The sequence below is a fragment of the Pavona decussata genome, unplaced genomic scaffold, assembly GCF_977016875.1.
Source record: "Pavona decussata unplaced genomic scaffold, jaPavDecu1.1 SCAFFOLD_84, whole genome shotgun sequence".
NCBI classification, from domain to species: Eukaryota; Metazoa; Cnidaria; class Anthozoa; order Scleractinia; family Agariciidae; genus Pavona; species Pavona decussata.
The window spans coordinates 3,022,539-3,036,908 of NW_028145502.1; the positions used below are offsets into that span (position 1 = coordinate 3,022,539).

The 14,370-nt window shown below is 39.5% G+C and overlaps 1 protein-coding gene across 2 annotated transcripts in view; it reads left to right on the forward strand.

Moving 5' to 3' along the window:
• The window catches only part of LOC146475453 (cytoplasmic dynein 1 heavy chain 1-like), a 92,907-nt gene that overhangs the window by 41,420 nt on the left and 37,117 nt on the right, over positions 1 to 14,370 (forward strand). For both annotated transcript variants that reach the window (XM_085115886.1, XM_085115887.1), the window contains exons 27-44: positions 64 to 210; positions 790 to 956; positions 1,427 to 1,766; positions 2,627 to 2,812; positions 3,313 to 3,516; positions 4,786 to 5,068; positions 5,993 to 6,093; positions 6,380 to 6,530; positions 6,609 to 6,849; positions 7,334 to 7,517; positions 8,175 to 8,387; positions 8,930 to 9,082; positions 9,644 to 9,729; positions 10,136 to 10,292; positions 10,843 to 11,064; positions 11,716 to 11,919; positions 12,935 to 13,102; positions 13,676 to 13,909. In XM_085115886.1, coding sequence (XP_084972012.1) covers positions 64 to 210; positions 790 to 956; positions 1,427 to 1,766; positions 2,627 to 2,812; positions 3,313 to 3,516; positions 4,786 to 5,068; positions 5,993 to 6,093; positions 6,380 to 6,530; positions 6,609 to 6,849; positions 7,334 to 7,517; positions 8,175 to 8,387; positions 8,930 to 9,082; positions 9,644 to 9,729; positions 10,136 to 10,292; positions 10,843 to 11,064; positions 11,716 to 11,919; positions 12,935 to 13,102; positions 13,676 to 13,909 — 3,441 coding nt within the window. The remainder of the gene's footprint in view (positions 1 to 63; positions 211 to 789; positions 957 to 1,426; positions 1,767 to 2,626; positions 2,813 to 3,312; positions 3,517 to 4,785; positions 5,069 to 5,992; positions 6,094 to 6,379; positions 6,531 to 6,608; positions 6,850 to 7,333; positions 7,518 to 8,174; positions 8,388 to 8,929; positions 9,083 to 9,643; positions 9,730 to 10,135; positions 10,293 to 10,842; positions 11,065 to 11,715; positions 11,920 to 12,934; positions 13,103 to 13,675; positions 13,910 to 14,370) is intronic.

Sequence of the window (14,370 nt, forward strand, 5' to 3'; positions counted from 1 at the left end):
ATTGTACAATGTACTAGGCTTTTTAATGTTAACACTTTCTTCGTGACACTCTGATATTTGCAGGTGAGAGATGTATGGCAGAGCTATGAACTGGAGTTGGTGAACTACCAGAACAAGTGTCGCATCATCCGTGGCTGGGATGACCTGTTTACCAAAGTCAAGGAACACATTAACAGTGTCTCGGCAATGAAGCTCTCACCATACTACAAGGTACAGTAAGATGCAGTGTAATCAGCAAGTGTTTCGTTCAGTGTTTTGTAAGTTTGACTTCTAGCTAGACAACTTACATCTAGCAAAAACATGTACTAAAGAAGAAGGTGTTATTTGGTCTTTTGGCTTGAATTGACTCAAAATGAAGTAACTATGAGTTCATTGAAGGTGAACGTGGTTAATCTTTTATCTTTGAGTCTCAGGTTCTCAAGACGCTATTACACTGGGCAATACTTCTTGTGACTTGTATTGCAATTTTGTTGCATCACAAATTGCTCAAATCATTGCCAAGTATAACATGAACATGTTTCGCAATTTTTTTTGTCGCTGCAACCGTTGCAAGAAGTAGAAGTCGCTTCCACTTTGTGCAACAGTGACTGCAACTAAAATGTTGTGAGACATGCTCATTTCAGGGTACGTGTATGCTACACTACACAATGACCTATGCAACTTGTGCATGTGTTACAACGGCGCAACAAAATTGCAAGACAAGTTGCAAGAAAAATTGCCTAGCATAACAGCATCTTTATTCTCTGAGAGGGTGATCATCTTTTGAGTATGGGGACATGTTTTTAATAGGTGTTTGAAGAGGATGCCCTTCAGTGGGAAGAGAAGCTGAACCGCATCCACGATGTGTTTGATGTGTGGATTGATGTGCAGCGTCGATGGGTGTACCTGGATGGCATCTTCAGTGGCAGTGCAGATATCAAGGCCTTGCTGCCAGTTGAGACTCAGCGCTTCCAGAGGTGGGTTAATTATCATTCATTGTGTTACCATAGTATAATCATCATGTTCCCCTAGGGAATTGCTCCCTCCTCCCTATATCTCTGCAAGGACCACAAGATCAAGTCTGTCCATGCCAGCTCATGCTTTGGCTCCGCTCAGGATTAATACCGACAATCTCAACAGAAGCTCTCTTCACTTGGGTACCAGAGCCTGGAACAGCCTTCCTAATGCAGTATTTAGAACATCCTGTCTGACAGTGTTCATACATTCAAGCTAGAATTAAGAATAGAGTAGAAAAAATGTCTACTTAATTAACACTGCTGGTTTGACTCTTTGAGCAGCTGCAGGTCATTGATAGACTTTCTTGAGTTAAACACTGTACCTATAGTTAGTTTTTATGTGCAAAAAGCATCCAATAAAAGAAAAAGTTTTATCAGGGAGATTGCAAACCTAAACTAATATCAATGATGTTTGGTTTCTTGAATTGCAGCATCAGCACTGAGTTCCTGACACTGATGAAGAAAGTTGCCAAAACTCCACTGATCGTTGATGTTCTGAACATACAAGGAGTGCAGCGCCAGCTGGAACGTCTCGCAGATCTGCTTGGCAAGATTCAGAAAGCACTTGGAGAGTACCTGGAGAGGGAGAGAGCATCCTTTCCGAGGTTCTACTTTGTGGGAGATGAAGATTTGCTTGAGATCATTGGCAACAGCAAGAGCATTCCAAAGTTGCAGAAACACTTCAAGAAGATGTTCGCTGGTGTTGCTGCAATTGTGCTCAATGAGGAGGAGAATTTGATTACTGGTTTGAGTTCTAAGGAAGGAGAAGAGGTATGTACAGAATACTCTTGTTTGTTTTGCTAACATTGAAGCTCTCTGTGCTCAGCCTAAGTACTAGCTAGTGGCACCTGGAAACCCCAGACATTCTATCTTATAGTGACACAGTTGTTAAAGATAGTGCCTCATAATGCTGAAGTGTTTTTGCTCAGCTTATGATGATGTGGGAAAAACATACCTTAGCAAGGGCTATTTGAAGCCAAAAAGAAAATTGGGGGTAACCATGCATAGTTTTGACATGCAATGTAATACATACAGTTAAGCAACAATGGTCACAAAAAGCTTTAAAAGAAATAACGATGTATGGCATTTCTCCCAAACTGAAGCATTATTATCTTTGCAAAATCCATGTGTACCCCAATTTTCTTTTTTAGACTCCAATAGCCCTTGCAAATCCCTTTCTTTTTGTGCATAGTCATTACCAGCGTAAAAATACCTTCCATCCACAAGAAACCCAAGTTTCTTGGACTGTCCTGAGATATTATTAGCCCAAACCCTACTTTAGATATCTGATTTTCTCTTTGGTAGCTTTTAGAAATGTTTGGAATTTTTTGACATCGCCCAAAGCATGTTATTCACTGCTTGCCCCTACACAATGTGGTTTAAACTTTGACCTTTACTATGCCCAAGTCATATCTTGGTTCTTGTAATGTGGTATTAAATTTGAGATCCCAAGAGATAAATCATTGATTCCTGTCAAGCAGTGCTTACTACAGAGCAAACAGCAAAAGTTGAAAGATTTTTGCCTTGGTTTGCTTTTAGGCAAATTGGGAATTTAAGGACATTTCTAGTTTAGTGACTTACCTTTTGTTAAATAAGCAACAGTTGTACTGATGTTCCTTGTGTCAAACCAGGTGGTGTTCAAGAAAGCTGTATCCTTAACTGAACATCCCAAAGTGAATGAATGGCTGACATGTGTCGAGTCAGAGATGCGCACCACTCTGGCCACATTATTGGCCACGGCAGTGACAGATGTGCAGCAGTTCAATTCAGAGAGCATTGATGGCCAGCAGTACATGAAGTGGGTTGATGGCTTTCAGGTATAAAGACACCTTCAGTTGCCTAAAAATCACTTAATTAACCATTCATATTATACCAGTTGAAGATACGTTCTTCTTGATTTTACTATGGAGAAGAGTTGAGAAAGACAATGAAAAGTAAAGTTTCTGTTCTAAAGAGACATACCTGTAGGCATCTGTCAGTGTAAGAAGACTATGGAGTCACGCTCTGGATTTTCAATTTGATACAGCATCCAGTGTGGCTGGAAAAGCCATTATGGGAGTGGCAGTCCTTCCCACACTAAGTGCAGGTGAAATCTGATGCTGGTCTGTCTGGCTGGTTTTGGGCCTTTCTCCTGGCCTTAGCCTCTTGGCCTAGGACTGTTGGGCCAGTTTGTTTTCAATCATTTTGGAGACATAAGGAAACATAATGTTAGAGATATCATCATGATCTTGAATCAAAACTCAAATATATGTTCTAGGAATACTACAGACTGCAATCAGCGCAATGCTGAAATAATTGTTGTTTTTCCTTCTTGTAGGCCCAACTTGTGGTCCTAGCATCTCAGATTGCCTGGTCAGAAAGCTGTGAAAATGCTCTGCAGACCATTTCCTCATCCTCCAACCAGAACGACTTGGAACCAATGTTGAAAGTTCTCAGAGTTGTTGAAGCAACTCTTAACATCCTGGCTGACTCTGTGTTGCAAGAGCAACCCCCTGTGAGGCGACGTAAACTGGAACACTTGGTAAGCCACAATGTTGTGTTAACCCTTTAATCCCTAAGAGTGCCAAATGGCACATAATGCCATAACTCTTTCAATATTTGACAGATTTCTATGAATTTTTGACACCAAGATGGTGTTGTGAAGATCTGCTCTTTAAAAGGATAAAACCATAACCCCCTCCCATATATGATATGGTTGACCACCCCCATAATTTTTCAACTTTTTCCCCCTAGAAGTTGTGGGTCTTAAGACATCTCTCACATTAATGAACTTGTTGAAAACTGCAAAATAAGCTATAGTTCAGGGGTATATCTAATATACACAAGGATTGGGACGTTTTCGAACTTTAAAATTTTTACGTTTTAAGGCCATTTATCTCAAAGCTATAACTTTTCTCATTCATGATTATATCAGTTATGAAATACACTCATGAGTAGCTTTAAAATGGTATATCATGCATGGACATTGAGTTTGAAGTCTTGGATCTGGAGAAAATGTCGTTTTGCCTTAGGGGTTAAAGGGTTAAGTCTCTTTCAATTGCAGGCTCTCCTTTGAATTCTACGTAATTATCAATTTCAGTCAATGGTGACTTTAGGTCTCGAATACCATGATTTAACTGAAAAAAAAAAAAAAAAGAAATTTGGCATCTTGACAAGGGCTTAGTTATATGAGTTGAGTATTTGAACAGGATTGCATACTAGACAATTAAATTGAATGGGCCCTTTGCAGCTAACAGTGAAACGGTACAAAATCTCAAGCTACTCACTGGGACATCCAGGAAATTCAAGTTTGACTGAATTGACAAGTTTGGAGTTGCTTTGCTTTGGATGTCCCAGCTGTGTGTAGCTTGCTCTCTAGCATAGTGGATCTTGTATCATGTGACTCATACGTGTAACTGCAAAGGGGCCATTAAAATCATCAAGATCAAATTCAGTGTTAATTCACAGAACTTTATTCTCATAAATGTACATGTTTACAACAGTTCATAAATTTATGGGAATATGAATATTTCAAAGTTAAAGTGTCAGTCATGGTCAATAAGGGCTGTCTCTTTTTTTGAATCATGATAAAACATTCCCACCAGTGCTAGTGCCCACACATTGCAAAGCAAAGCTGTCTAGACAGAAAATGGTGTGGCCAAATGACCAAGGGCAGCAGGGAGCAAACATGGGTCATGCAGCTGTAGTATTTGAATCACACTTGAGAAAAGCTGGGACCAGAAGTGCAGTCAACAGGGTCAACTTTTGCTAATTAAAAATATAATAAATTATTACCTTCTCTCTTTTCCAGATAATTGAGCATGTCCATCAGCGAGATGTCACTCGAGAGCTTGTCAGCACCAAAGTATCAAACACAAAAGCCTTTGAATGGCTCAGCCAGATGAGGTTCTACTTCGATCCCAAGCAGAGAGATGTTCTTCAACAACTTTCTATCCACATGGCCAATGCTAAGTTTAACTATGGATTTGAGTACCTTGGTGTCCAAGACAAACTTGTTCAGACTCCCCTGACAGATCGCTGTTACCTTACCATGACTCAAGCTCTGGAGGGAAGATTAGGAGGCTCGCCATTTGGTAAGTCAAAATTGCACTATCTTACAGTTGTTAGAATTTTGGAATTAAATAGCTTCCACTATCTCAAGGAATGGTCTCAAATTTTGCAACATATAACAAAATGTTTGGGTTTAGTTTCAACCGCAGTGTTTTATTTGCTGGAGCAAAAATAAACAAATAAATAAATAAACAAATGACATTATTAATAGGGGGATTAGCACCAAGCTAACTCAAGGTGAATTAGGGTGGCCCTCGAGGGTTGAATTTGGAATTTGGTAGTGTTGGTTTTTGAGGAGGGAGGAAAACTGAGAACCTGGAGAAAAACCCTCGGAACAGGGATGAGAGCCAACAACAAACTCAACCTACAGAGGTTGTAAATGGCGGGTATCAAGCCCAGCCCATAATGTTGGGAGGTAAGTGCTCTCACCACTGTGCCATCCCTGCCTCCAAAAGCAAGCACCATGTAATAATTCCTTTTGTGCAGTTGAATGGATAATTATGCAATTTTATGCAAATTGTTTTTATGTACTGTGTCAAACACAAGGAAGAGTGTTTCCTCCGATTTCCAAACACCGAGAAGTAGGTAGGAAAAATGAGGCGCAGCCGAGTTTTTTTTAACCAACTTCGAGGTGTTTGGAAATAGGAGGAAACACTCTTTTGAGTGTTTGATATAGCTTCTCAAACTATTGATGATTCATGGAGAAATTGGAAGCAAAAGTTCACAAAATTTTATGACAATTAAGATCACATTTCTAAGCCTCCTTCACAGTAGTGATTTGCTTTGTTTTGGCTTGATGAATTATTAATGAGTTTGAGAAGCCCCTGTCACAATACTCTGAAAGTTTGTTTTGTTTTGTGCAGCATGTGTTAAGTGAAATTGTGCTTATAAAGAAATCCTTACAGTCCTTGCTCATGAATTAAAAATTGACTGTGTTGTTAATGTAGGTCCCGCGGGTACTGGCAAGACAGAATCAGTGAAAGCTCTTGGTCATCAGCTGGGACGATTTGTGTTGGTGTTCAACTGTGATGAGACTTTTGATTTCCAGGTAAATAAAATTGGTGTTTCCAAAATTTGGAGATGTTAATTTAATTAAGTAACTTCTCAAATGTCATAATTTTTTGACTTAATTCACAGAAAGGGATAATGTGACAGAGGTTTAGATAGACAGCATAAATAATGTTAACATGGAATTCATTCTTGTTTTCTCTCTATGTAATGACGACCTTGCAGTTTATTGTGCTTGTTTAATGCAACTTTTCATTCTCACCTGTTCTAGTTAATCATTGAAACAGAAGATGTCTTAATTACCCATCCTCTTCGTTTCTTTGTAGGCCATGGGGCGTATCTTTGTAGGTCTATGTCAGGTTGGTGCCTGGGGCTGTTTTGATGAGTTCAACCGACTTGAAGAGAGGATGTTATCAGCTGTGTCACAGCAAGTGCAGACGATTCAGCAGTCGCTCCGAGAAGGCAGCAATGATCCATGTAAGTAAAAACAGTCTTGTTATGGAGTCAAAACTTGAAAGAACCCCTGCTAAATGTAGTTTGAATCCTTTTTTCCAGCTACAGCCATCACTATCGAACTGGTCGGCAAACAAGTCAAGGTGAGCCGTGACATGGCCATCTTCATCACCATGAATCCAGGTTATGCTGGACGTTCTAACCTTCCCGACAACTTGAAGAAGTTGTTCCGAAGCTTGGCTATGACCACACCTGACAGGCAGCTCATTGCACAGGTCATGTTGTACTCGCAGGGATTCAGAACTGCAGAGAAATTGGCTTCCAAGATTGTACCCTTCTTCAAGTGAGTGGTGATGTTGAATTAGAAGATTGAAGTCTCATTTCTCCTTGGTAATAAAAATTATATTCTATTTTTATCAAGCGGGCTACTGGTGAGAGTATTTATAAAAGGAATTCAGCGTCTAAATATTGTGCTACTGCAACCAGAAGATAATATTATTGTCCTATTTTCCACTTAGAGGTTTGTTCGTTTCTGAAATGGCCACATGTTTAACTCACATTCTACTTTTTGAGAAAGAGATTAAGCTAGTGCATGTTTTATGTAACTTGTATTGTTTCTTGCAAGCTTAAGGATTTGAGAAAAAAAATTCTACATGCCAGCTTAATTTATTAAAACCACTGAACTGCAGTGAGACTTGTGGTCAGCTACCCACGCATGAATAACTCTTCGTGTAGTTCAATGGCTAGAGAATGTCTTCTTTGACATCCCTGTACAGTTGTGTATTTGTGTAACTTACAGTAGTTTTGTTCTCAATGAAATACTCCAGGCTTTGTGGTGAGCAGCTGTCCAACCAGTCACACTATGACTTTGGTCTGCGTGCCTTGAAGAGCGTGCTGGTCAGTGCTGGTAATGTCAAGCGTGACAAAATCCAGAAGATCAAGGAGAGTTTGATTCAAGAGAAGCAGGAGGCTGATGAGGCAGCCATCTCTGAAAGTCTTAATGAACAGGAGGTAAGTATCTTGGAATATTATGCAAAGCCCTTGAACCTTGAATTTTAGCAGTTGTGTTCAAAAGCCCTTGGTTCTAGTCATAGTTCTTAAAACGTACTTGGCCTGTATATAATGAATAAACAAATAGTAGTTAAACCACTTGAATTTTGCAAATTGAGATTTTGTTCTCCTGTCAAGCAGTGCCTGGAACAGCCCACTCTGCAGGGTCCAATTAACAGCCAGGCACTGGGCAAGTTGACCGTCTGTGAACATGACTTTGCCCAGCTGCTTTTAACATCTTGTCTGACTTTTTCCTTAAAAGAACATATCCAAGTTAACTATCCTTCCCGGGTGTACTAACCTTTTTCCCAACTGTTCAAAATCTTAATGAAACCCCTGGTTAAATGACTTGAAATTTTGCTGTTCTCTTGACAGTGTCTAGAACAGCCCACTGTGTGCTTATTACAGTAACAAGTGTCTAGTGAACAGCAAAGTTCTTGATAAAATGAAGTCTTTCTTCCCTGTTCTGAACCCCAATGCTAAATTATGATGGAAATGTAGGGAGCAGTGGATCAGGGTAAGGGAGCAATTAACAGGCAAAGTGTTCATTTCACAAGCTATACTTCAACCAGCAGTAGAAGAAACTGGATAAATTTTGTTACTTTCCTTTGTCAACAGATTTTGATCCAGAGTGTCTATGAGACAGTGGTGCCAAAGCTTGTCGCTGAAGACATCCCTCTTCTGCAGAGCTTGTTGTCTGATGTTTTCCCAGGAGTGAAATACATTGGTGCTGAAATGAAGAAACTAAAAGCTGAGATTAAGAAAGTGTGTACTGAGATGAACCTTGTGTATGGAGAAGGAGAAGAACAGGGAAGTGCTTGGGTTGAGAAGGTGAGAATCTGGCACTGGGACTTACTAATCATTAAAACAGTACAATTTTATGAGCATCCTCTCTGTTATTTGTTATCCATATTTTGTAATGCTAATGTAATGCATATTAATTAACATGTATGTAGGCTCATGCAAAAGTTACTAAATATATGCAAATTTATGTATTTAAATGTGTGCAAATTTCACTTATGCATGACAGTTTTTGTTAAGTATCTGGCAGGTAGATTTACAAAGGATGGAGTACTGCAACATTTTGGAGCACTGTAGCATTCTATGCAACTGTATGCCATTTTTTGCAATCAGATGTAAATTTACTACAATGGTTTATGTAAATATCATACTAAATGCTTTTATTCCTGGATTTTGTTTTGGCTTGCCTCGGACTTATTGAAGTTGCATTTCAGCGATCAAACATCAGGATTTTATCCATGTTACACAGTGAGCAATGTGATTGGTTGGGAAATTTACAAACCAAGAATTGGATCCGATGCACTTTGAGATAGTCTAACTTATGGCTTTCTCCTTATTTTTTGTTGCCGTAGATCCTTCAGCTGTATCAGATATGCCAGATTCACCATGGCTTGATGATGGTGGGACCAAGCGGCAGCGGCAAGTCCTCAGCCTGGCGCATACTGCTCAAAGCCCTGGAGAATGTTGAAGGAGTTGAGGGTGTGGCGCATGTTGTTGATCCTAAGGTATGTTTTCAAATTACTTCCTGTGGAGACATGTTTGTTACACTGCATGCTCTTTACTCCTTTGTTGAAATCTCAGTTATATGTACAACAGCAGAAGATTGAGAATGATTTGTTATTCAGTAAGTGACATAGGCATACTTGGAAAAGCGACATCAGAGTTCTTGCAACACAAGTCGAACCTAAGACCTTCCAATTGCTAGTTCGGACGCTCTACTACGGAGCTACAGGAGATTCGTGGGAGCTAAGGCCATTAAACTAGGTTCACGTGAGAAACATCCTGCATACTGCTAGGATTTAAATGTTGACGTATGATATGTGTGAAAGTCAGTGACACAGGAATACTTGGAAAAAGAAAATCTAAGTTCTCCCAACAGAAGTCGAACTCATGACCTTCCAATTACTAGTTCAGATGCTCTACCACTGGGCTATAGGGAACTTATGGAAGCTATCGTGCATATTGCTAGGATGCGAAAGATTGGTTTTGTTTTTCCATAATAATTATTAAGCTTATCCTGTGAATTGCAAAAGGGTTAATTTGCTGTTGGTATATTTTCATTTTAGGCCATAACCAAGGAAGCTTTGTATGGAACACTGGATCCTAACACCAGAGAGTGGACTGATGGTCTGTTCACACACATTCTGAGAAAGTAAGTTGACTGTTCTAACTACATTTGAGGGGAAATGTGAAATAAAATGTTTTGTAACCAGGGGTGAGTTGCATAAAATTTAAAGTTGGGCATAACTGCTAACACCAGACCTTCAGCCCAGTCACATTCAGTATTTTAATGTCTGACAATGGCATTTACGCTCGCCGTTAAGTTTTATGCAACTCGTCCCAGAACCACTTAAAGCCGCAAACTCAAAGGAATATTTGGTGTTTTAGCCTGTAGGCTCCAATTAGCAATTACCCTCTTTGCTAGTTTTCTAATGAACTTATAATGTATATAATAGGTAGTACCTCTTCTGAAATTAATCAAAGTGTGGGTCAATAAAGATTACTGTACTGTTTCATCTGCATCGTTAGGACATTGTTTTATGTTTTTCTCTTTGAAGGATCATCGACAATGTCCGTGGTGAGATCAACAAGCGACAGTGGATTATTTTCGATGGTGATGTTGATCCAGAGTGGGTGGAGAACTTAAACAGTGTGCTGGATGACAACAAACTGTTGACACTGCCAAATGGTGAACGTCTAGGCATCCCACCAAATGTAAGTCATAAATTTGTAGGGAAGATTTCCTGAACACTTTTCCTTCCAAATATAGTTCACAAGCATGAAATTGAAAAAGATTATTGAAATATTACATTTATAAAAACAGCAACATTTTAAGAAACCAATGAAACCAATAACTTTAACTTGAATTGTCACACTTTAGGATTTCATTCACACTCACAAAAGTTAACAGCACCTTTGTACAGCATAATAAACAGGACCACAGGAAAGTACTGCTCAGTAGCTTTCATTTGAATGCTCACACTTTAGGATTTCATCCACAGATTCAAAAGTTAGAACCACGTTGTACAGCATAATAAACAGGACCACAGGAAAGAACTGCTCAGTAGCTTTCATTTGAATAGTCACACTTTATGATTTCATCCACAGACTCAAAAATTAGAACCACATTTTACAGCATTATAAATAGCACCACTGTCAAGTATTACTGAATATAATAGCTTTCATTTGCACTTTAGGATTTTAACAAAATTTTGAATTTAAATCTTAAATGTTGTTCAAAATATTCCTACCCATTTCTCTGTAGGTGCGCATCATGTTTGAAGTGCAAGATCTACGCTTTGCAACTTTAGCTACTGTCAGCCGTTGTGGTATGGTGTGGTTTAGCGAGGATGTCCTCTCAACTGAGATGATCTTTGAAAATCATCTGCGTCGAATGAAGAGAGTGCCAATTGAGGAGTTTGAAGAGGAGACTCGACGAATGAAACCCAGAGGAGAGGGAGACGATGCACTGTCACCTACAATGCAGGTGAAGTGAATGTAGCTGTCAAATCAAGCAACGGAATTATGCTAACTTGTGAAGATCTCCAGCTCCCCCACCATCAACCCACTCCCCTCTCCCCAAAGGACAAAGGTCCAAAGCAACCAATGCCCCTTCCCCCACCTAAAGATCTTGCAATATTGACCCACTTGTTTTACTTTCTGTAGAATTCTGCAGGATCAGGTGCCAATAAAGGTGCACGAAAAATCACATAGGAATATGAATCAGAAAAATCGAAGTTTTGTGGATTTTAGGAAGATTTGGTGTTAAAATCGTAGTTCATAGTAAAAAATTTATGAGGTCACAAGTCGCCTTCATCTAGGAAATGAGGTGAACCATATTGGAGACTGGAGAATTTGTTCTGTATCCAGGATTGTAGGCATGTATAAAAGAATGGAACATGTTTAAGTTAAGTAAAGCTAAATCAGTCTTGAAATGGAAGATTTGATGTCTAAGTTTGATTTCTGACAAGGTGCTGTCTGGACAGTTGTTGAGTTACATTGACAACAGAGTACAGTACCAACAATGTGGGTAAAGGCGACCCATTTATCTTGCCATTGTGCTTCTCTTGCACGTATCTTCCAAAATGATTGCATAAAGGGAAAACCTTGTACTCACACCACAAAATTTTTTTTGTAGGTTCAGTGTGACTTTGTGGATATCATTCAAGAACATTTTGCACCTAATGGACTGGTCGTCAAATGTCTGGAGTTTGCATTCAAGCAGGAGCACATCATGGACTTCACACGAATGAGAGCTCTGGAATCACTGTTCTCTATGATTCATCAGGGAGTCAGGAATGTGCTTCTGTACAATCAGCAACACCCTGATTTCCCAATGGAGGTAAACTAACTTCTTGGTGCGACTCTTGTTAAGGGAAACTTCTCATTAACCAACTGCCTTGCATAACTTGTGGATGATGCGTGTGTGGGCTATCCCAGGGCATCTACTCTAGTTAGCCAGCCCCTAGATGGACTCCTTTATTGGTGGCAGATCTCCTCAATCCTGCAGCCATGAGGTCTGCACACCAACGCACCCGTCACTTTGACATGGTTGGTGAAGAGAAAAAGAAAATACAGAGATTTAGTGATGGGGAGAGTAGGGGGTAGAGTACTGACAAAAATGCTAATGGCAATACTGCCAAGATAGATGCCATGTAATTTTAATCCTGGCAGCTACTTACAAGTACAACTGCAAGCCAATAACCTTATAAGATGATAAACACCACCGGCCAGTTCCTTAATCATAAAAAAAACTCACGGGCCACAAAAGGCGTTGAAAACAGCACTTAAACACAGTACCTAGGTCAGAGAATTTGGCACAGTAGTAGCTTGGGACACTATGAATTGAGAGAAGGTAACGTTACTAAAGAAACATGAATATTTTTTAAACCTCCAAGCTTCTTGGGGGCTAACCAGTTGGCTATTTATTTAGTACAGCTTGAAATTTGGACACAAGACTTCTCTTGAAGAAATCCAAGTGGTTAGAGAGGAGGGCTTGAACCGGAGACCTCCGAGCTACAAGCCAGGCTCCCTAACCCTTTAACCCCTAATATCAAAGAAGAAATTCTCCTATCTTGTCCCCATACTTTTCTTATAAAAATACTGTGGAGTAGTTATTAAAATATCAAGAAAATGCACCTTGGGTGGTCATATCCTTAATTCTCATGACCTCAGGGGTTAAATAAGCATTGGTATCACCAGGAGAAATTTGAAGCTGATCACTGTAAGGGCTTAAAGGTTTAACCACTAGATGAGACCACTGGCAGTAGTATGGGTACTATAACTGTAGCCACATGTATCTGACAGTAACTTCTCAATCTGAATGTAGTGTCCTTTTGCTTGTTACTTTCCAACAGAGAGATCAGATCGAGCGCTATGTTCCCCGTTATCTGATATTCTGTATCTTGTGGGCTTTCTCTGGAGACTGTAAACTGAAGACGAGAGAAGACTTGGGTCAGTTCATTAGGAGCATCACCACAGTTCCTCTGCCATCAAGTGCAACTTCATCTATTGTGGACTTTGAGGTATGCAAAGCTGTGAAAAACACATTATTTGTTACCTTATTATAGGAAATTAATGCTTGTGTTGATTAAGGTATTCGAAATTAATGCGAATTGAAGGAAAAATTACTTTCCAATAAAGGAAATTATCGTGAAGGAGGTGGCAAAATTTCAAAATGAGGGAAAATAATGTGACTTACACAACGAAACAGAATTTGTTGAGACAACAGGAACAAATTAATTTTTTAAACACCAAGTGTAAAAATCCGAAATGCAAATAATGTTCGTGGAATTGTCGCTAAACATATGAGTTAAGGTAAGGAATCTCGAGAATTTGGGGGAAAAAAGACTGGAAATTAAGGATGCAGAAATGAATGTTAACAATAATTCATGAAGCGTTAATTTGCTCTAATATATATAAGGCATATAGTATTTGTCTTGAGTTTTAACTACATCAACCCATCACCCAAAGTATTCCCTGCACGCAGCAACACCCAAAGAACCATGCTGCTTACAAATGTCATTGCTGTCTAAGCTAAGAGTGAAACAGAGAAAATGTCGAGATTCATAATTTTTGCAAACTCATTTTCTTTGCAGGTCACAATACAGGGTGAATGGGTGCTTTGGCAATCCAAGGTGCCTCAGATTGAAGTCGAGACTCACAAGGTCGCGGCACCTGATGTCGTTGTACCCACTGTAGACACAGTCAGACATGAAGCTCTTCTGTACACGTGGCTGGCTGAACACAAGCCCATGGTGCTTTGTGGCCCTCCTGGCAGTGGCAAGACCATGACTCTCTTCAGTGCCTTGAGAGCTCTACCTGATATGGAGGTGCATCTTTTAATTTCAACTCTAAAAGAGAGTGTAGTATCAAGGAACAAATTCTCCTATCTTGTCCCCATACTTTTCTTATAAAAGTGCCTTGGAGAAGTTATTAAAATCATAGAAAATTCACCTTGGGTGATCATATCCTTAATTCCCATGACCTCGGGGGTTGAATAAGCATCGATATTACAAGGAGAAATTTGATGCTGATCACTGTAAGGTCTTAAAGTGTTAAATACGTGGGAGGCCATTCTATTGTGACAAATTTCCTGGTACAGATTTTTCTTCAAGATAATTACATGTAATAACACTGTAAAATGCAACTGACTAAATGTGAAGCTCATAATTCACATATTGCTGAAAAGTACCTTACTGCATGCTTTGTAGACATGCACTCTCTCATCCCCATAGAATCAACAAACCCTTGTCAATTGATTAATTTATTCGTATTTTCCACTTACCATGCT